Here is a 23,237-nt window from a genome sequence, read left to right as displayed (position 1 = left end):
TCACAAAAATATGGAATCTGCACATTGTCAGTGTTTCATGTCCCTACTGCAAGGGATTTACATAATGTCGCTCTCTGTGCCTTTACTGGCTGCACAGTGTATTCCTCTCATTGTCCATTCAAAGTGGGATAAATCAGTAAAATGTGTGATCCACATGTTCACTGTTGAACAGTATGTTTCTTTGTTCTTGGGATAAGCAGAGACCTTAAAACAATTTCTGTTTTGTCGAGAATCATCAATGAAAGGCCGAGGCCCGTAGTGGGGGACAGCGGCAAGATTGATAAGAGTAGGAGAGATGATGAGGTAAGTAGTGGCTGGGTGAGACCAAGCTTGGGTTTTTAAAACAACAGCAGATTGTAGTTGGAAAGGAAGACTGAGGGAGATGAGGACATCCACAGTTTTGAGGTCTTGGGAAAGAATTAGAGTAGGAGACGCAGTGAGGATATAGGGAGGAGGAAGAGTGTGTAGGACGGGGTATTTGGAGCTTAGGGGGAACAAGAGAGGGAAGTTTAGAGAAGTACAGACCATAGTGGTGTGGGACAAAATAGAGAGAGAGACAAAAAAGGTAGTGATAGAGAGAAATTATAGACTAGAGAAGGATCACCCATGAGATGACTTTTCCTTGTATCCTGTCCAGGACTTTGAGAGAGGTATTAGAAGACCCACTCGCCCCCAGATATGGGAGCAGTGTTCATGGTTCGATCAGAATTGGGCTTTCTAGAGAGTTAAGGGAAAGGAAATATTTAGCACTAAAGAGGAAATTTGTTTTTTTGGAGGCAGCTTTAGCAATGGAGGAGATGTGGAAGTTCTATTTGAGGTCGGAGGAGATAGTGAGGCCAAGAATCGCAATAGATGAAGAAGGACTAAAGGTGGGGTCATCAAAGAAATGGCAGCTGTTAGTTAGGCCTTGTGAGAGACATAAAGGAACTGCATCTTTGAAGGGGGGGAAGAGACAGGTGCTGAATAATGAGATGTGAGGGTAGACCAAAGAACGAGGAAGTCATATGTTTCAGTTGTGCAATGGTGGCTGGCTGTCAGGATAGTGGGTTTGTAGGGTTTTGGAGTAGGGGGAAGTCGTTCTTTAGGTATTTGCATATCCGGATGAACAGGAAGCAGCTCATCAAAAAGCAGGTGCATGAATAAGCAGTTCACACTGCTCAGGCAGCCAGGAAACTAATTAAATTCAAAGGGGTTAATTTTGCTTTGGGCAATAGTGTAAAATGGGTGATATCGAATTAGCCGCCCGTTAACACACACTCAATTTTCCTTTCCATTGGAAGGGAAAATCAGGAGAGATGTATTATAGGTGGTCAATTCAATGTTGTAAATGAATGTGGCCTAACTCATGCTATTTATGTACTGATTCAAGTCCCATACGGTTTCTTTATTGAAAATGGGGAGGGCAGGGAGCCAGCAGAGACAACAGAAGGACACTTGTTACCAGAACACCATGAGAAATCGGCCTCTCTAGCACCAAGCACAGAGTGGAACAGCATGTTGGACGTGTTTAGTGAGGAAGAGGAGGAAACACAGAGTGAGTCACAGAGCACTTGCGGGAAAGGGGCAGGAGTGGTGGGGAGTGATGAGGAGGAGCTAGATAAATGCAAGTTCGTTCTTTCTTCTTGCAAATGACTAAGGGCATTTAGGCCCCGGCATCTAAATGTCCCTCCTCAGTCGCAAGAGGATATGGCCCTCATTGTGCCTGTCTTGGAGGACCCTGTTAAGCCTGTTCTGAAGGCCCTCATTGAGCCTGTTTTGAAGCAGAGGACGCTGGATCACGTATTTGTGTGCTGGCAGCTTCGACCACTTGTGGGAGACGGCATGATTCATCTGCAGGAGTCCAGTGAACAGTTTGTCACTGCCACCTCCCACCTGACATGCCACTGATCAATTCTGCCTGTCCTGCAACCTTTCACCGACCAAGTAGCAGCACTAATAGCATCTGCAGTGGTGCCTCTGTCACCCAGGCCTCTGTAACCATGGTACCATAGAATCATAGAACCATAGAATGATACAGCACAGAAGGAGGCCATTCGGCCCATCGTGCCTGTGCTGACTCTTTGAAAGAGCTATCCAATTAATCTCACTCCCCTGCTCTTTCCCCATAGCCCTGCAAATTTTTCCCCTTCAAATATTTATCCAATGCCCTTTTGAAAGTTATTATTGAATCTGCTTCCACCGCCCTTTCAGGCAGTGTATTCCAGATCATTGCAACTCACTGCGTAAAAAAAATTCTCCTCTTCTCCCCCCTGATTTTTTTGCCAATCTCCTTAAATCTGTGTCCTCTGGTTACCGACCCTTCTGCCACTGGAAACTGTTTCTCCTTATTTACTCCATCAAAACCATACATAATTTTGAACACCTCTATCAAATCTCCCCTTAACCTTCTTTGCTCTAAGGAGAACAATCCCAGCTTCTCCAGTCTCCCCACATAACTGAAGACCCTCATCCCTGGTATCATTCTAGTAAATCTCCTCTGCACCCTCTCCGAGGCCTTGACATCCTTCCTAAAGTGTGGTGTCCAGAATTGGACACAATACTCCAGCTGAGGCCTAACCAGTGTTTTATAAAGGTTTAGCATAATTTCCTTGCTTTTGTACTCCGTGCCTCTATTAATAAAGCCCAGGATCTTGTATGCTTTTTTAACAGCCCTCTCAACTTGCCCTGCCACTGCAGAGATTTGTGTATGTGCACTCCCAGGTCTCTCTGTTCCTGCACTCCATTTAAAATTGTACCATTTAGTTTATATTGCCTCTCCTCATTCTTCCTACCAAAATGTATCACTTCACACTTCTCTGCATTAAATTCCATCTGCCATGTGTCTGCCCATTTCACCAGTCTGTCTCTGTCCTCCTGAAATCTGTTACTATCCTCCACATTGTTTACTACATTTCTGAGTTTCGTGTCATCTGCAAACTTTGAAATTATACCCTCTATACCCAAGTCCAGGTCATTAATATAAAAAAGAGCAGTGGTCCTAATACTGACCCCTGGGGAACACCACTGTATACTTCCCTCCAGTCTGAAAAACAACTGTTCACCACTACTCTCTGCTTTCTGTCCCATTGCCAATTTTGTATCCATGCTGCTACTGTCCCTTCAATCTCATGGACTTCAATTGTGCTAACAATCTATTATGTGATACTTTATCAAACGCCTTTTGAAAGTCCATATACACAACATCAACCGCACGACCCTCATCAACCCTCTCCGTTACTTCATCGAAGAACTCAATCAAGTTAGTCAAACACGATTTGCCTTTAACTAATCCGTGCTGACTTTTGTTTATTAACCCATGTGTTTCCAAGTGCCAATTAATTTTGTCCCGGATTATTGTCCCTAAAAGTTTCCCCACCGCTGACGTGAGGCTGACTGGCCTGTAGTTGCCGGGTTTATCCCTCTCCCCTTTTTTGAATGGTGGTGTAACATTTGCAAACCCCCATATTGAAGGAGGATTGGAAGATTGTGGCCAGAACCTTCACAATTTCTACCCTTCCTTCCCTCAGTAGGATGCGTCCCATCTGGACCGGGTGACTCTTCTACTTTGAGCACTGTCAACCTTTTAAGTACCTTCTTATCTAATGTTTATGCTGTCCAATTTCTTTACTGCCTCCTCCTTTACTGTGACATTGGCAGCGCTAGTGAAGACAGATGCAAAGTATTCATTTAGTACCTCAGTCATACCCTCTGCCTCCACAAGAAGATCTCCTTTCTCTCAGGACAACTGCCACTGATGTCAAGGGTCAAAGATCTAAGCAAGTATTGAAGCCTGCTTTACCCAGCTTGGTGATAGACTAGAGGCAAACACCAGGAAATCGCCTTGCTGTCCAAGCTTCTTTGTTTACACCAATCTTTGAGCAGCAGGAGGACAAGTGGCAGGAGAACCAGCTAGCTGCCACTCAAGTAAGAAAGGAGAAAGAAAGAGCTTACATTTATAAATCACTTCCTCAGGATGCCCTAATAGTGCTTCACAGGCAGTGAATTACTTTCAAAGTGCAGACACTGTTGTTATGTAGGCAAAGCAAGCAGAGGTTCAGAGCCAGTGCAAATCAATGGCTGCGACCACCCATGAAAGCACGCAGCCCACCGTGACTCCAGCATTGTTTGCCCTGATCCTGGTCCAACAGGCATCATCACTAATGGAGGTAGCCTGTGCAGATAGTGCGAGGAGGACAGGTGATGGTTCTATCACACGGCAGCAAGCAGCATCAGTTACTTTTAAGATAGAAAGACTTGCATTGCATGTAGCACCTTTCACGACGTGCCAAAGCTTTACAGCCAATGAAATACTTTTGAAGTGTAGTCACTGTTGTAATGTAGGAAACGCAGCAGTCAATTTTCACACAGCAAGGTCCCACAAACAGCAATGTGATAATGACCAGATAATCTGTTTTTAGTGATGTTGGTTGAGGGATAAATGTTGGCCAGGACACCGGGGAGAACTCCTCCGCTCATCTTCGAATAGTGCCGCAGGATCTTTTAGGTCTAACTGAGGGGGCCAGACGGGGCCTCGGTTTAACTTCTCATCTGAAAGACAGCACCTCCTACAGTGCAGCACTCCCTCAGTACTGCACTGGGAGTGTCAGCCTGGATTATGTGCTCAAGTCTCTGGAGTGGGACTTGAACCCACGACTTTCTGACTCAGAGATGAGAGTGCGACCCACCGAGTCACAGCTGACAGCATGTCCAGATTGTGTGTGACAACATGCACTGGATCCTACATGTCAACACAAGATTTGCTGGATGTTGTCACAATGCATTCATCCTTTGGATTTGACCCTCCCTGAGCTATTCAAGGAAAAAAATAATGTTAACAAATAGCTTCTGGGCGATAAAGCCCACCCACCTGGTGCCATGGATAATGACACCTCGAAAAGCTGCATAAACAACAGTAGAGGAGCACTACAATAAGACATATGCCTCTACAAGATTGGTCTTTGAAAGGACCACCAGGATCACATAGGGGTGCTTTCGCTGCCTTGACATGTTAGGAGGGGCTCTGCAATATACTGCAACATATGTGTTCTGTAGAGTTGTAGCCCACTGTACCCTGCACAACTTCACTGTCCAAAAAAGGCCAGGACTTAGGCATTTGCTAGGGAGGTGGCCCTCGCTGCTTTGGAGGTAGAAACAGATGGAAGATGTTAATTGTATATAAATGAATTACATCAATTGATGAATGATTAAGCTCAGGTGCCTGAGTAATTGGGAACTCTCTGGCTCCCATATATAAGGGAGTCGAGTTGGGGTGAAGTTGTGGGTTTTTGGTGTGAGGGATGTATTCAGTTCTGTGCCTGGCTGTCCATTTGTAACAGAAGAGTGTATCAGGATGACTTTCACTCTGAGGGTTCCTCAGTGACAACTGCAAGGGATGTCAGAGAACAACTGATCACTGATGTCTTCTCTTCTGTTTAATATAGTCTAGCTTGGTTGCCATACCTTAACTCCTCCCCCACCAAATAAAGGACTAACCTTTCAACCCAGTCCCCATCCTAGAACATGATACATCAGACCTCTTTGGCTCTACATGACTGTACCAATATCAATCACCTGACTGAATATGTCAGCATCAAATAAGTGCACCCTTCCCTGTATGACTAGAACCTCCATGAAAACAAAATACGACATCAGTTCGCATTCTACTTTATTACAATAAAGTCCAAAGTGAACAGTTAACCAGCCCACTCTTTCCTAACATGCTGTTTCCCTGGGTGTCGACACAGGCCTTTCTTTCTCCTATCCTGGTGCAAACTGAGGGCCAGTATTGCGAGAGGTGGTTTCCTGCTCGTGCTCTACAAAAGGATCATGGGAATGAGGTTGCCCTCCTCTTATCACTGCTTGCTCCTGGCAGGGAGTTGCTGTCGGCTGCATCTCAGGAGCTTGTGTCTGGGCAACCTGGTGTCGCCTCCTACTGCCTGGTGCTGTGAGGGTGGCGGCCGGAGCTCTGGCAGGTTCTGAGGGATTATAACCTCAGGCAGCTCGACTCCACCCATCGCCCTTCCACTGGGCCCTGGATCTGTAGCTCCATTGATCAGTGGGCTGGCCGGTCTAATGGCAGCCATCAGATCCTGAAAGTCCCAAGGAACAGAAACCTGCTTCGCAAGCGTCAGGGTCTGGAAGCTGGTGCACAGGATGCTGTCTGTTCTCTCCCCTATTGCCACCAGAGCTGCAGTCTGGATTGCTGTGGAGATGGAATCACCGACTGACCCCTGACCGTTTCTTAGATAGGGGTTGTTGCAGATTCCACTGAAGCTGCTACACGGTCCGTTGGTGCCAGCAAGGAAGAAAAAGCTTCCCTGATGTTGCCACAAATGATTCCCTTCTCTTCTCCACCCCCTTATCACCATCATCATCTTCCTCTTCCTCATTGTCTGCTCCCCATTGCTGTGATGGATCTGTAGGAGAGAGGGGTATGAGCTAAGGATAGGTGAGCATAACCTCTTTAGGATTAAGGAGACGGAGAAGGGGGTGGAAGATCGCACCTGTATGGTTCCCACAGGGACTGCAGCGACTGTGTAAGTGTGCAACTCCTAATCTGGTGCTGGCAATTTGTCACCGACCTTGTCGGCTCCCCAGAAGCTTCATGGCCTGCTCCTCGTAGTGGGTGAGCTCTTTAAAGCCGGGGATGCCCCCTCCGGTGCCCTGCCTCTCGTGGGTATTGTGCGTAAGTTTCTCCTGCAACAAGATTGAGTGCATTAGGTGAAGCAATGGAGGGCTGTCTCAATTGAGGTGGTCTCAAACAGCTGATGTAAGAGGTCTGGTGGTATCATCCTGTTAAAGTGGAAGATGGGGGTTTGAGGTTACGCACGCAAGTAACTGCTGTTAGGGTAAATGGTGACACTTACTGTAAGATCCTGAGTTCGAGCCTCCGTTAACTAGAGTGCAATGTGAAATGTTATTCGTACGGCTGTTTATTTTACAGGGTGAAGAGTGTGCTAGTGTCCAAGGAAGAAAAGGGAGAGTGGCCAGTGTGTTACCTTGCCGGCCCTGGTCAGGTCATTGAACTTCTTGCTGCACTGGTCTGCAGTCCTGGAGGTGAGAGAGTTGGCACTCAGTGCCAGTGCCTCTTCCCTCCACATGCCACAAGACACATTTATTGTCAGCTCTCTCTCATGGAGACCGAGTAGTCAACATCTCCTCTGCTCAATCTCCTTGAGGAAGGTTTGGAGGTTGTTCTTACTGAAGTTCTGAGCTCTTCTTCCTACTTGCATTTCCCTTGTCCCTTCTTTGGCTGTCTGTGCAGATCCTCCAGTGGAAGAAATTCTTGAAAAGTGGGACAAAATCATGAGCCATTCAGTCCAGTTCCTTGACAGTCAACTCATTGATCCAAACCCTTTCCTCCTTACTTGCTATTCCCCCAGCCTGCTCTGGCACCAAGTGATTGCCTGTTTCTTCCAGGAAACGACACCACTGGGCACAAAGTGGGTAATTTTGACTCTGGGCGATAGTATAAAATGGGAGATATCGGAGAGATCTACAACAGGCGCCTGATCCGTTAGCTCCCATTGTACAACTATCGCCCAAAGTTCTGTAAAGAGAAAAGACCACTTACGCTGTGTCGAGTGGGGACCCTTCATCAGAACAGTACACACCCGAAACATCAGAACCTGTCTTTTCTCTTTCCAGATGCTGACTGACCTACTGTGTATTTGCAGCACTTTCTGTCGTTGTGCCTACTGATCCCGTGCTGTGAACCAGCAAACAGCTCTGTAGTATAGATTCCGACACTACATTACTGAGAAAATAAACACTGGTCCTTAGATGTCAGCAGGAGTGACAGATCTCAGCTGGAGCTTACAGTGCCAGCCGGTATGGCTTCATTCGCAGGGCAAATCAGTACCTGCTATGTTAATTGATCCTTAACAAGCCCTTAACAAGTTTAACAACACTCTTGTGCTCTATTTTCTTTACAGTTTCACAGCACATCTAGATATCAGGGAAAAATCCAGAGCGACAACAGCTTGTATTTATATCGCGCCTTTAACGTAGTAAAATGTCCCAAGGTGCTTCACAGGAGCGATTATCAAACAAAATTTGACACCGAGTCACATAAGGAGATATTAGGACAGGTGACCAAAAGCTTGATCGGAGAAGTAGATTTTAAGGAGCGTCTTAAAGGAGGAGAGAGAGGCGGAGAGGTTTAGGGAGGGAATTCCAGAGCTTAGGGTCTAGGGAGCTGAAGGCACGGCCGCCAATGGTGGAACGATTAAAATCGGGGATGTGCAAGAGGCCAGAATTGGAGGAGCGCAGAGATCTCGGAGGGTTGTAGGGGCTGGAGGAGGTTACAGAGATAGGGAGGGGCGAGGCCATGGAGGGATTTGAAAACAAGGATGAGAATTTTAAATCGAGGCGTTCCCGGACCGGGAGCCAATTTAAGTCAATGTAGCAGTACGAACATTGATCATTCTCTTCGTTGATGTATTGCTCTGGGATTTGCACAGCTTTGTACGATTAGTCTTTGGTCACTACTTGTAGCACACAGAGGAAATCTTCCCCCAATACTCTGGAGTTTAGTTTGACTAACTTTAATATTGCATAGCATGATTTCACCCTTTTTTTTTCAGTAAGGTGCATTGGTGGATGCATGACATTGATCTGTGAAAAGACAACCCACAATACTGTTATAGACTGTGTCCTTCCAAACTGTGTGCGGAAAGAACATTTTGAGCTGTGAAACACTGGGGTGAAGTGCTGGTGTTTACAAGTCTGTCAGAGGTTATGCTTGTGGAGATGAATTAAAAGTATCGCAAAACAAGCATATCACACAACATTAAAGCATATTGGGTTAAACAGGATTTTCCCCAGTATCAGATAGGCGAATAAGCCTGAGGACAATGTTGTATGGTAAGTGGGAGAAGTGTGTTTGATGGTCTTTTCTCATTACATGCTTTCTTATGTTCTCATTAGTGAAGAATAACAGGTGGGTGGGAGTGATTCCAGGAAAGGAATCTCATGGAGGGGTTCAGATGATATTATAAACCACAAATGTGAAGCAAGTGTGAATCCCGCTGAAGAATTAACCATTGGCACATATCACTGGAAGATTATCAAAGGACAATGAACTGTTCCTTACTGGGAAATAAGATTGTTTGAAGCTAATATCAGGTGAAGCTAATATGATATGAAGCCACCACCAGGTGCAGCTAACATCAGGTGAGGTCAATACCAGGTAAACCAACATTAGGTAAAGTCAGCAGTACGTGAAGTCAACCATACATGAAGCAGACGCTTGGTGAAGCCAGCAGGAGATGACTCTTACACTTGGTGAAGCCACCAGGAGATGACTCCTACGCTTGGTGAAGCCACCAGGAGATGACTCCTACGCTTGGTGAAGCCACCAGGAGATGACTCTTACACTTGGTGAAGCCACCAGGAGATGACTCTTACACTTGGTGAAGCCACCAGGAGATGACTCTTACACTTGGTGAAGCCAGCAGGAGATGACTCTTACGCTTGGTGAAGCCACCAGGAGATGACACCTACGCTTGGTGAAGCCACCAGGAGATGACTCCTACGCTTGGTGAAGCCACCAGGAGATGACTCCTACGCTTGGTGAAGCCACCAGGAGATGACTCCTACGCTTGGTGAAGCCACCAGGAGATGACACCTACGCTTGGTGAAGCCACCAGGAGATGACTCCTACGCTTGGTGAAGCCACCAGGAGATGACTTCTACGCTTGGTGAAGCCACCAGGAGATGACTTCTACGCTTGGTGAAGCCACCAGGAGATGACACCTACGCTTGGTGAAGCCACCAGGAGATGACTCTTGCACTTGATGAAGCCACCAGGAGATGACTCCTACGCTTGGTGAAGCCACCAGGAGATGACTCCTACGCTTGGTGAAGCCAGCACTAGAAGAAACCAACGTTAGATGAAGCCAATACTAGGTAAAGCGAACCATAGGTGAAGTTAAGTTGGGGTGAAGCTAAGTCTAAGTAAAGCCAACAGTATGTGCAACTAATGCTGGGTGAAATTGATGCTGGGTGAAACTAACACTGGGTGAACCTAACATGACATAATGTTACATGACATGTACATGAATATAACACTGGGTGGAGCCAATGCTAGGTGAGGACAACGTGAGTTGAAACCAACAACATTAGATGCAGCCCTCAACAGGTGAAGCCAACCCGGTGAAACTAACACCAGGTGAAGCCGACATTAGATGAATCCGACGCTACTTGAAACCAACATTGCCCGTTGCACTCTGGTACCTCATCCAAATGGCCATTCTTCATGTGTGAGCCTAGACACTGAGGCTCTGAAAGTCTGGAGTTCCCTCTCCACCGCCAGAACTGTGGAGGAGCTGGACTTCTGGCTGCTTGCTGACAAACCAGCTGATCTTGTCCCTAATTTCGGGGACTGGGTCATTTCTATAATTGGGGTGGGTGGCCTGCACCTATAAGGAAGTTTTGATCTTCCTGAATTCCCACATTCGAGAACAGTCCCAATGTAACCCCGCTATTCAAGAAAGGAGGGAGAGAGAAAACAGGGAACTACAGGCCAGTTAACCTGGCATCAGTCATTGGGAAAATGCTGGAATCCATTATTAAGGAAGTGAAACAGGGCACTTAGAAAATCAGAATATGATTAGGCAGAGTCAACACGGTTTTATGAAAGGGAAATCATGTTTGACAAATCTATTAGAGTTTTTTGAGGATGTAGATAAAGGGGAACCAGTGGATGCAGTATATTTGGATTTTCAAAAGGCATTCGATAAGGTGCCTCATAAAAGGTTGTTACACAAGATAAGGGCTCATGGGGCATTGATAGAGGATTGGTTGAAGGACAGAAAAAAAGAGTAGGGATAAACAGGTCATTCTCAGGTTGGCAGGCTGTAACTAGTGGGGTGCCGCAAGGATCAGTGCTTGGGCCTCAACTATTTACAATCTATATTAATGACTTAGATGAAGGGACTGAGTGCAATGTATCCACGTTCACTGACGTTACAAAGCTAGGTGGGAAAGTAAACTGTGAGGAGGACACAAAGGACTCAATTTTAAAATGGAGCTGGGAAGAGGGCGGGAGGGGTCAAATTGAGGTCGCAAACCCATTAGTACGGGTTTCCTGGAAGTCCTTACGATTTTGATGTAAGGATGTCTTTTATTTTTTTTTTGTCGGTTTCCCATCTGACTGACTGGCCCGATTGACAGGCTGGTCTCAGTCAGACAGGAGGCCAGCCAGTGAGAGGACGTCTGCAGGTAAGTCTTTGTTTGTATGGATGGGGGGGGCATAGGTTGGCATTGGATGGCATAGGTGGGCATAGGTTAGCACAGGGATCGGGAGTCATGGGGGAATGGGATCGGGGGTCAGTCACGGGGGGCGGGGGGGTTGGGATCGGGGTTCATCGTGGGGGTCCGCGATTGTTGAGTGGGAGGATCGGAGGTCGGGGGTTGGAGGATTGGAGTTGGGGGGAGGATCGGGGTTGGAGGATCAGGGTCGGGGGCCAGAGGGGGGGGATCAGGGCCGGACGATCGGGGTCGGGGGTCGGAGGGAGAGGATCGGGGGATCGAGAGTTGGAGGGGGAGGATTGGAGTAAGGGATCATGGTCTGTGTCCACAATCGGGGGGGGGGTGGCGTGGATGAGTGGGTCGGTGCAGGTAGGCTTGTTGGGCCTGGGGGAAGCACTCCTGCTCCTCCAGGCCCACAAGCTGTGCTTTTCTGGGCACCCACCTGTTAGTCTTGGGCCTTCTCGCCTCCTTTCCTGAGGCGTAAAACAGAAGGCCCGGGAATCCCGGCCCCCCGGGGTTGAAATCAGGAATTCGAGAAAAATGGAGGCCTGAAGCCTCCTTGAAAGGGTTTAAGGCCCGACCCGCCTCCTGGGAACTTCCTGGTCGCCCGCCCCTCTTCCCGCCCCAGTGAAAACCAGAAATGGGCGGGTTGGAGGCGGGTCTGAAATGGTGGCAATTTTCAATGCCCTCCCGTCCCCAATCCACCCGTTTTTTACTTTGAAAATTGAGCCCAAAGAGACTGCAAAGGGATATGGACAGGTTAAGTGAGTGGGCAAGAAGGTGGCAGATGGAGTATAATGTGGGGAAATGTGAGGTTATTCACTTTGGTAGGAAGAATAGAAACACAGAATATTTTTTAAATGGTGAGAAACTACTAAATGTTGTTGTTCAGAGGGATCTGAGTGTCCTTGTACAAGAAACACAGGAAGTTAACATGCAGGTACAGCAAGCAATTAGGAAGGCAAATGGTATATTGGCCTTTATTGCAAGGGAGTTGGAGTACAAGAGTAAGGAAGTCTTGCTGCAATTATACAAGGCTTTGGTGAGACCATACTTGGAGTACTGTGTACAGTTTTGGTCTCCTTAAGGAAGGATATACTTGCCTTAGAGGCGGTGCAACGAAGGTTCACTAGATTGATTCCTAGGATGAGAGGGTTGTCCTAGATTGAGTAAAATGGGCCTATATTCTCTGGAGTTTCGAAGAATGAGAGGTGATCTCATTGAAACGTATAAAATTCTTAGAGGGCTTGATAGGGTAGATGATGAGAGGCTGTTTCCCCTGGCTGGAGAGTCTAGAACTAGGGGACGTAGTCTCAGGATAAGGGGTCGGCCATTTAGGACCGAGACGAGGAGGGATTTCTTCACTCAGAGGATTGTGAATCTTTGGAATTCTCTACCCCAGAGGGCTGTGGATGCTCAGTCGTTGAGTATTCAAGGCTGAGATGGATAGATTTTTGGACTCTAGGGGAATCAAGGGATATGGGGATCGGGTGAGAAAGTGGAGTTGAGGTCGAAGATCAGCCATGATCTGATTGAATGGCAGAGCAGGCTCGAGGGGCTGTATGGCCTACTCCTGCTCCTATTTGTTATGTTATGTTCTTATGGGAAGGCGGGGATGGTCGTGTTGGGCGACCAATGGTGGGAGTGTGGGGGTGGGGTGGTGGGAGGCAGGAGGTCATGTGATGAAACCTCCAGGAATACGTCCAACCAGAGTTGGCAACCCTAGGCCTGTACCTCAGTCGTATTGAGCAGGAAGGACCCAGATTCAATCCCTGTGCTCAATGACTCCTCGCACAGGCCGCGGCGACTATTTAAATTTCTTGCCGCCCCCCCCCCCTCCCTTTATTGTGGTCAATCAACAGGAGCTACGTTACATGAGGCAGGACGGGTCCTTGCAGTTTCTCCTTGGCCCCAAGTCTGAGTGCCTGATTTACTGGATGACCTAAGAACTGGTAAAGCTCGTCTAACTGGCACCAATGAGTCAGAATGACAGCTGAGGCTGCGAGTTGACCACATGACCCTTAATTGGAAAGAAGATGAGCGGCTTCTGGAACTGCCAGGCCTTTTCTGACAGTATCCTATTTGTAAGTCTCTTCTAACAGCTGTTAGCTAAAGTGACATTTGGATTTTTAAATTTGCAGCTTCACAATTATAAGTCAATACAAAGACATTGCTATCGGCCTGACATTCACTGTGTACTGTATTGTGCTGCAGTTGTTTGAAGTACAGCAATAATTGGAAACATTGGGGGAAATTTTAACCCCTCCCCCACACGACGGGCGGGATAGCATCGGAGCTGGGGGAGGGGTTAAATCATCAAATTTGTGAAACCCGCCACAAAAGCGCCTGATTTTGTTTTAAACGTGGCGGATTTCGGGGTTCAGGAAACTCATCAGTAAAACGGAGGCGAGATCGAGTGGCACTTCACGGGGGATGGTTAAAGGTCAGGTGTCCCGATATGAATAAAGGCTCGGTGCTCACAATTGCTTTCTCAGTTCCCTTTGGGGAACAGTTTGGTGAGAGGTCTTGTTGTGAGAGACTTATTTGTAGAGTTTGGGGGTGTTCACACAGGTGTCTTAGCTGCTTTTGATTGGACTTCAGATGAGGATGACAATCATCATCAGCGAGGTCGTGCTGTGGAGGGAGCTGCAGGCGGCCAGCAGAGATGGGAACAACAGATGGGACGAGCTCACAGGAGGCCCTACCCACCTAAGAAGGTCGACAGACAGAGGCTCAGCTTCCTTGACCTCTCGGAAGAGCAGTGCTTCCGAAGGCTGAGATTGTTGCGTTCCGGTGGTTGCAGACATCTGTAGCCTCCTATAGGAGGACCTGCTCCCTGCTGGACCTGGTGGCCACACATTACCAGTGGATGTGAAAGTCACCAACGCCCTCAATTTCTTTGCCTCCGACTCCTTTCGGGCCACGACCGGAGACATATCGAGGGTGTCGCAGTCGGCTGCACTAAATACATACGGCAGGTGATGGATGGATTGGTTGCCAGGGCTGCGAGTTATGTAAACTTCCCCTGTGATGACAACAGCCAGAATGAGCGGGTGCTCAGATTCGTGTCTCTGGCTGGCTTCCCACAGGTACAGGGTGCCATCGATTGCACACACAGGGCCATCCAATCACCACCAGATCAACCAGGAGTATTTGTTAACCGCAAGGAATTTCATTCCATCAATGGTCAGCTGGTGTGTAACTACAAAAAAAGGTTCATGCAGGTCTGTGCCAGATTCCCTGGGAGCTGCCATGATGCTTTCAAACTGCAGCAGTCCAACATCCCCGACATGTTCGTACCTGGAACCAGCCTTAAGGGGTGGCTGTTGGGCAACAAAGGATACCCCCTTCACACCAGGCTGATGACACCTCTGAGGAACCCCCCATCGATGAGAACCAGGAGCGCTACAACACAGGCCATATGACAACCAGATGTGTCATCGAGCAAGCCATCGGCATGCTGAAGATGAGCTTCAGGTGCCTGGACAGGCCTGGAGGCGCCCTTCAGTGCTCACCAGTGAGGGTCTCCACGATAATCGTAGTGTGCTGCGTTCTGCAGTGAGGACTAGAAGTGAAGGAGGAACAAGCTGCTCAGTACACTTCGTCTGATGGGGATTCCAATGGAACGGAGGAAGAGGAGGAAGGTGAAGATGGGGCTCCCAACGCCAGACCAGCTGCTCACATTGCTGCTCGAGATGCCAGGGATGCTCTGATAGCTCGAAGGTTCAGTTAGTCACTCACACTGGACCAAAGTAACTATCACATCCCCCACCCCCACTCACACAAGGCAGTCCTATCAGCAACCATCCGCCCATTGCACAGGCACCAATTGGTCTCAGTCAATTCATGTCCTCACATTCATCACCAAGCAACTGAAAACTTGAGTTGCCACTTGACAGGCAAGAATGGTGAACATGGAGAAGTGGTGCAAATTAATACATTTTATGTGCATAAATCAATAAATGAAACTTACTAACACAATGTTTTCATAAACACCCATGTGCTTACCCTGGTGACCTACAAAGCTTTTCTTTTCCTATTTCTACCACTTGTACGTGGTGCTATCCCTGTGGCTTCAGCAGAGGTAGAGGTTGAGGCAGGCTGCTCTGATCCTTGCTCTGACTTCTGAGATGCTCGCAGCCGATGACCTCTGGGTATTGGAGCCTGTGAGGGCCCCGCCATAGACTGCTCCACCTGCGCCCGTGAAGAGGCAGACTGGGCCATCGGGAGAGGAGGCAGCATGTCGGGTACTAGCTGAGGGGGGGCAACGGGTGAGACGTGGGGGCGCTTTGAGTGGAGTCCCCACTTCCATGTCCCCTTTCACCATCATCCCTCTCCTGGGCCAGCGGCACATCACTCCCACCACTCTGTTGGAGAGCAGCTTGGAGCTGATCTGTGACGCCTTGGAAGCCCACGTCTAATTTGTCTGTCATCCTGTGTAAGGAGGCAGACATGTTGGCATCTGAGGCCTGCACGGCCGTGGTCATGCCCTGCATGGACTGATTTGATTGCCACGATTGAAGTTCCACAGAGGAGGCCAGTCTATCCATAGAAGACATCCTCGCTATGGCCTGCAACATCACTCCACAAATGTTTGAGCTGGACTCCTCCATCCTCTTCCTTGTTGTGGAAAGTGTGCCTGGTGGGACTGCCAATACCTCGCACATTTGCTGCTGCCCCTCTGTCATTTTCCTTCACATTGATGGCTCCCCTTAGGGTCAATATCTCCGTCCAGCTGAGCAGAGTTTGGAGAGGAGTGCGCCCACCAACGTGGACTCTCCACAACTGTCCCGACCGCCACTCTCTGCTCGTGCTCACTTGTGAACTGTGATTCACCAGGTGAGATCCCACCTAACTCTCTAACAGGACACACCAAAGTGCTCGTATCTGCGCTGGTGCCTGGGTGAGAGTGTCTCCTGTGATGGTGCACCCTCAGAAGGAATCAGCTCCTCTGAGGAAACGTCGTCTGCAAAGAGCACGGGGGCTGCTGTTCTTTGCCATCCTGGGTCAGTGGCACATCACTCATACCACTCTGTTGGGGAGCAGCTTGGTGCAGATTAGCGAAGGGCAGAGAGGGCATAGTCGCAGGATAAGGGGTCAGCCATTCAAGACTGAGATGAGGAGGAATTTCTTCACTCAGAGGGCTGTGAATCTTTGGAATTCTCTACCCCAGAGGGCTGTGGATGCTCAGTCGTTGAATATATTCAAGGCTGAGATGGATAGATTTTTGGACTCTCGGGGAATCAAGGGATATGGGGATCGGGTGGGAAAGTGAAGTTGAGGTCAAAGATCAGCCATGATCTGATTGAATGGCGGAGCAGGCTCGAGGGGCTGTGTGGTCTTCTCCTGCTCCTATTTCTTATGTTCATGTCATGGCTCTGGAGGAGAGAAGAGATGGACATGATTTAGCCGTAGGAATGTAAAAATGTTGAAATTCAGCATGAATAAGGCGATCATATTTTATTCAGTGCCGAAATCAGGTCAACATGACTTAGTCTTGTATGTTATGTGGGTCGGAGATATTTAATGCCGTCACCATGCAGCTGTGAAGTCCGAGTCTCACCATCTCCGATGCTTAGGGAGGTTGAGATCCCGCTTATCTCCGTGGCCTCCTGCTCTGCAGATGCCAACTGGATGGTCTGTGGTGGTCCACCTCCGGTCCTCGCCCTCTCCCTGGCATTCTGCGCTCTCTTTTCCTGCAAGGGTGGCACAACAGACCTATGAGTGTCTGTAAGGCATGTGTGGCACTGGCAAGCATTTGACAGCACCGTTTAAGGACGTGTGCTGAGAAACGGGTGAGCTGACTGAGGTGGTATCACATTACACGAGGATTGGGGTGAGTGGCAGTGGTGGATGGAGGAGGGGGAAGGTGAGGAAGTACATAGAAACGGAATGATGGGTGCTGCCGAACGTGTGAGGCGAGGGCTGCGGGCAGGACAGCCAGAATGCTAACCATGGCACTGTGGAGCAGGAGGCAGTAAGGTGGGGTGGGGTGGGAGGGGGGGGGAAGAACAGAATAGAAAGGTTGTAGAAAGGCTAATTGGCATAGGGCTAGACAGATCAGGAAGGTGAATGCGTGGCTGAAAGAGAGGTGTGGGAAGGAGGGGTTCCATTTCATGGGACACTGGCACCAGTACTGGGACAGGAAGGAGCTGTACCACTGGGATGGCCCCCACCTGACCCGGAATGGGACCAGAGTCCTAGCGGAAAGGATAAATAGGGCTGTCAGTAAGACTTTAAACTAGTAAGACGGGGGGGGGAGAGATCTAGGGAAGAGGACACTAATAAACTTGCAGATTGGGCATGTAATTGGCAAAGGAATTTCAATATAGATAAGTATGAGGTGGTGCATTTTGGTAGGAAGAATAAGGAGGCCACATATTGCTTGGATAATAAGAGTCTAAATGGGGTAGAGGAGCAGAGGGAATTGGGGGGTACAGATACACAAATCACTAAAAGTAGCGACGCAGGTTAATAAGGCCATAAAAAAGGCAAACCAAGCACTGGGGTTCATTTCTAGAGGGATAGAATTGAAAAGCAGTGAAGTTATGTTAAACGTGTACAGAACCTTGGTTCGAGCACACTTGGAGTATTGTGCACAGTTCTAGTCTCCATATTATAAAAAGGATATAGAGGCACTGGAGAAGGTGCAAAAAAGATTCACAATGATGATACCAGAACTGAGAGGATACACTTATCAGGAAAGATTAAACAGCTGGGGCTCTTTTCTCTAGAAAAGAGAAGGCTGAGGGGTGACTTGATAGTGATCTTTAAGATAATGAAAGGGTTTGATAGGATAGACAAAGAGAAGATGTTTCCACTTGTGGGGGAGTCCAAAACTCGGGGTAATAAATATAAGATAGTCACTAATAAATCCAATAAGGAATTCAGGAGAAACTTCTTTACCCAGAGAGTAGTGAGAATGTGGAACTTGCTACCACAAGGAGTAGTTGAGGTGAATAGTGTAGATGCATTTAAGGGGAAGCTAGATAAACACATGAGGGAGAAAGGAATAGAAGGATATGCTGATAGGGTGAGATGAAGTAGGGTGGGAGGAGGCTCATGTGGAGCATAAAAGCCGACATAGACTAGTTGGGCTGAATGGCCTGTTTCTGTAGTTTCAATGTAACTTAAGTGGCTGTGAGGAGTGATATGATGGAGTACACTTGAGAAGACAGAGTGAGAGGGTGGGGGTGCACTACAGGATGTAGGTGATTCAGCAACTGTGCTCACCTTTCCTGACCTGGTTAGGCTGTTAAACTGCACTAGATCCAGCTACGGGGCACTACACTCCTGCTGCTCACCTCCTCAGCCATCTCTAGCCACGTTTTCTTCGTCACAGCAGCAGGTTTCTTCTTGCCATTGTTTGGGGATAGGACCTCCTTCCTAGCCCTCACAGCAGTACATCAAGTGAGGCCTCATTGAATCGGGGTGCAGCCTTTGCCTTTCCTCACTCCATCTATAAATTTTTCTCTCTCAACGTTGGGGTCTCACCACGTCCTTTCAAAAATGAGCGCCTGACAATAATGATTAAAGAAATGTTTTGTTTTGCAAGACTGGTCACACATAAACAGTAAGTGTAGTAGGTGGGCACAGAATACTAAAAACATTCTGTGGTGAGCATGACGTACCCCACTCAGCTGGTCTTCCCACCTTGTCGCCTGCTCATTTCATATTTAATTCATTACAGTGCTGAACATATAGAAACAATCTGTGGCAGTCCTGCGATTAAAGTGCCTGTTCTGTTCTACCTAACAGATCCTGCATTTGGTAGGTGCATGTCAGACTCATGCAGGAATTCCCTCAGATTCCCACTTCTCCTTCTTTGCAGGAAACACTTTAACAATGACTGCCTCACGAGCTCTAGAAATGAAAGCCCATGTTGATATAACTAATTCTAACTCCAGACTTCAACTCACCAGTTATTAGCTCTCTTGCCTGCTCACAAGTACTTCCGTTCAAATGAAGTTTCCTGTTTTTGTCCAAAAAAACATATGTCCGTAATTTGTTTTATTTTCGTTCCCTGGGCAGTGCTTTTACCAAATGAGTTACCGCTCGAGCTCTTCTCATTTTCCCTCAATAACCCACAGCACACCTCTGACTGAATTTAATTATAAAGTGGCCATAAACTGGTGACATTGTAATCTAAAAGTAAATCATTAGTGAACTACTGATAATTTGTTGATTGATTTCATAAGCTATTTCTTCGAAATGTCTTTATAAAAGTATAAAAAATGACTTTTATTTTTCCCTGTCTCTAGCATGCGTCCAGTCAGGAAGCCCCTTTGCTGCCTCTTGCTTGTGACTTTGCCCCTAGGAGTTTTCTTCCTTTGTCTCTGGTCCCTGAAGCCTTACCATGTTGTGGATATGAAGTACAGAATTCCCAGTATTTCAGAGAACCTTCTGGAACATGGACTTTGGGAGCCTTCTGAGAAATATGCCCACATATCCTTCAAAGTGAAAGAGATAGTGGCCAGGTGAGTCTCTCTTTACTGCTTCAGTGATAGATGTGATGGTCCCTTTTGTGGGTCAGGCTTGACTCCACTTTAAAACCCATTCACCAGCCTGAGCCTCCCCAGCAGCACTAACCTATCATTCTGATCAGCTACTGTCCAGAGGTTTCTTGTTTAAAAGGAACAGAATCGTTTAAGCAGCTAGTACTGGTGGTGATCTCATTGGGGCAACTGGCTTGGGGAGTTAACAAACCCAACAGCATGAGTATATAAGGACACAGGTTAACAATTGACAGGGGACATTTTGACTTTGGGCGATTGAAGTCAATGGAGAGATGTACACCAGGTGGCTGATCCGATATCGCCCAAAGTCAAAATGACCCATAACAAGTCTCAATTGAGACTGCAGATGAGGAGCAACTTTTCCCCCCCATATAATTATAGACCTGTGGGATCAAGTCACAGATAAAGCAGTCCCTCAAAAAGGAGTTGGAGAAATATCTGGTTGGGAATGGGTACAGACTGAGATAATCAATATTCTACTGGATGCACAGGCTCCTGCGCTGCTAGGGTAGGGGGAGGAGAGAAATGTTGGGGCTGATTTTCCTCTATCTAATGCCCCATGTGCATCAGTTTATGGTATCTTGTATACCTCTATAAGAGCCCCTCTTATTCATATCCTTTCAAGGCTGAAGAGACCATGATTTTCTAACCTTTCCTGATAACTCAGTCCTTTTGACACTGGGGAACAGGCTCGAGGCCCATCTTTGCCCTACCTCCAGAGCTTGGTTGCTTCCATTGTGCCTCGATGATCAGGCGAGTTTGCTCTGTTGAGTTAGTCAGTGTTCATTGTTTGAGCCAGACTATATATAAAAAAACTGAAATGAGGGGGAACAAAAGAAAAGGGGATGTTGAAACTAATTAGAATTTTGAGTAGGAGCCCACCATCACAGATACGGAGAAACTATTTCCTCTGGTGGGGGAACAAGGGGGCATAACCTTAAAATCAGAGCTAGGCCATTCAGGGGTGATGTCAGGAAGTACTTCTTCACACAAAGGGTAGTGGAAATCTGGAACTCTCTCCCAAAAAAGGTTGTAGATATTGGTTCAATTGAAATTTTCAAGACTGAGATCGATAGATTTTTGTTAGGTAAGGGTATCAAGGGATGTGGAGCAAAGGCGGGTAAATGGAGTTAAGATACAGATCAGCCATGATCGAATTGAATGGCAGAACAGGCTCGAGGGGCTGAATGGCCTCCTCCTGTTTCTATGTCACAAATGCTGCCCAGAATTTGGCACAAATTTGTTGTGTCAGTCACAGAGGTTATGGGTTTTTAATTTTCTTAGTAATCAAATTTATCACCAACAAAGAGAAGACGGACCTCTTTCTAGATCTCAGTTTAAAAAAAATAGAAATAAAAGCTGGTCTCAGTAAAAGTGACCATGAAGCTGTCGGATTGTCGTAAAAACCCAACTGGTTCACCAATGTCCTTTAGGGAAGGAAACCTGCCGTCCTTACCCAGTCACTGCAATCTGATCTTGAGAGGTAAATTGCTAAGAGAACAAGTGGATGAGCTTCAGATTAGGCATCGATACAGTCTAAATCAGTCACTAACTTAACAGGGAAGGTTGGGGTCAAAAGTGTCACGTTGAAGAGGATGAGGCTGTCACCAAAATGGTGGCTGTGCCGCATTTTACTTTGCGGAGCATTTTGTGCTCATCGTGGTGATGGGGTGTCGGTCTTTAGAAAGGGATCTTTTTTTAAAAAAAAAACTTTTAACAAGCAGTTTCAGCTCTCAGGTCAGGTATAGCAAAGGTCAAGTACAGATCAAAGCTCTCTCTAGTCCATCCCCAACCTCAAAAGCCCCTTATTGCACCAACCGCCATGTGGCTTCTCAGGGTAATACTGGCAATTCGTGCCAGTTGGTGCAAAAATGTTTCTCTTTTCATTCATTCTCAGGAAGTTGGCATCGCTGGCAAAGCCGGTATTTATTGCCCATCCCTAGTTGCCCTGAGAAAGTGGTGCTGGGCTTTCTTGAATCACTGTGGTATTGTAGCAGTTTAATACAACTGACTGGCAGGCTTGGTAGGCCACTTCAGAGGGCAGTTAAGAGTCAACCACATTGGTGTGGGACTGGAGTCACATCTAGGCCCAGACTGGGTAAGGACGGCAGGTTTCCTTTCCTAAAGGACATTAGTGAACTAGTTGGGTTTTTACGACAATCCGACAGCTTCATGGTCACTTTTACTGATATCAGATTTTTAAACTGAATTCAAATTCTTAAACTGCCATGGTGGGATTTGAACTCACATTCTCTGGATTATTAGGCCAGGCCTCTGGATTACTAGTTTAATCACATAACCCCTTTAGTAAATAGTTCAATGTTTTTTATTGGGCCAAGAGGACCCATTAGAATGAACGTAACCCTCTTGCAGTAACGTTTGAAGGGATGTACTTTATTACATTTCCTAATGACTGTCCTTGTTTACTCTGGGCCCTCCAGCAGCTTGGGTTATGAAGCTGATCAAGGTTACCCATGTTTGAGTTATGAGGTATCCCATGTTTAAGTTATGAGGTAACCCATGGTTGAGTTATGAGGTAACCCATGTTTGAGTTATGAGGTAACCCATGTTCGAGTTATGAGATAACCCATGGTTGAGTTATGAGATAACCCATGTTTGAGTTATGAGGTAACCCATGTTCGAGTTATGAGGTATCCCATGTTCGAGTTATGAGGTATCCCATGTTCGAGTTATGAGGTATCCCATGTTCAAGTTATGAGGTATCCCATGTTCGAGTTATGAGGTATCCCATGTTCGAGTTATGAGGTATCCCATGTTCAAGTTATGAGGTATCCCATGTTCAAGTTATGAGGTATCCCATGTTCGAGTTATGAGGTATCCCATGTTCGAGTTATGAGGTATCCCATGTTCGAGTTATGAGGTATCCCATGTTCGAGTTATGAGGTAACCCATGTTTGAGTTATGAGGTAACCCATGTTTGAGTTATGAGGTATCCCATGTTCGAGTTATGAGGTATCCCATGTTTGAGTTATGAGGTAACCCATGTTTGAGTTATGAGGTATCCCATGTTTGAGTTATGTGGTAACCCATGTTTGAGTTATGAGATATCCCATGTTTGAGTTATGAGATAACCCATGTTTGAGTCACCAGTAGCGAGTTCTGATAACACAAAACTCTTTTTCTTTAGGCTGCTTCCAAAGAATAACTGCAGATGTGAAAAAGAGGAGCCCATGATAAACCTACCATTCACCAAGCGTCTTCTCCATCAGGTTTCTGTCCACCAGTTTGAGCAGGTCTTCAAAGAAGCAGAACGGGAGGAGTTGAAAAAAAGGAGGCAGCAGGAGTATCAACATTTCTTACAAAGGTACGTGGTCCTGAAGACACCAGGACCAAGAAATGAATTGATGCTTCGCCCGTTTTACAGGCGTAAAATGGGCGCCTAAACGTCCTATGTGGCCGGTGGCGTGTGCCGTATATTCCACACTGATAAGTAGATATTCCCAACTGCTGTATTGGTAAAGCCAACCA

At 47.1% G+C, this 23,237-nt stretch overlaps 1 protein-coding gene and 1 long non-coding RNA gene across 4 annotated transcripts in view; one reads left to right on the top strand and one right to left on the bottom strand.

The window, feature by feature from the left end:
• The window catches only part of LOC137307282 (uncharacterized), a 132,248-nt gene that overhangs the window by 9,798 nt on the left and 99,213 nt on the right, over positions 1 to 23,237 (bottom strand). The gene's annotated exons all lie outside the window — the stretch shown is intronic.
• LOC137307279 (beta-1,4 N-acetylgalactosaminyltransferase 1-like) overlaps positions 1 to 23,237 on the top strand; it is an 85,231-nt gene that overhangs the window by 9,427 nt on the left and 52,567 nt on the right. For all 3 annotated transcript variants that reach the window (XM_067976725.1, XM_067976726.1, XM_067976724.1), the window contains exons 2-3: positions 19,494 to 19,709; positions 22,897 to 23,073. In XM_067976725.1, coding sequence (XP_067832826.1) covers positions 19,494 to 19,709; positions 22,897 to 23,073 — 393 coding nt within the window. The remainder of the gene's footprint in view (positions 1 to 19,493; positions 19,710 to 22,896; positions 23,074 to 23,237) is intronic.

This window comes from Heptranchias perlo, chromosome X (assembly GCF_035084215.1).
Source record: "Heptranchias perlo isolate sHepPer1 chromosome X, sHepPer1.hap1, whole genome shotgun sequence".
NCBI classification, from domain to species: domain Eukaryota; kingdom Metazoa; phylum Chordata; class Chondrichthyes; order Hexanchiformes; family Hexanchidae; genus Heptranchias; species Heptranchias perlo.
Note: the sequence above shows the minus strand (reverse complement) of the source record. Positions and strands in the feature narration are given on the sequence as shown.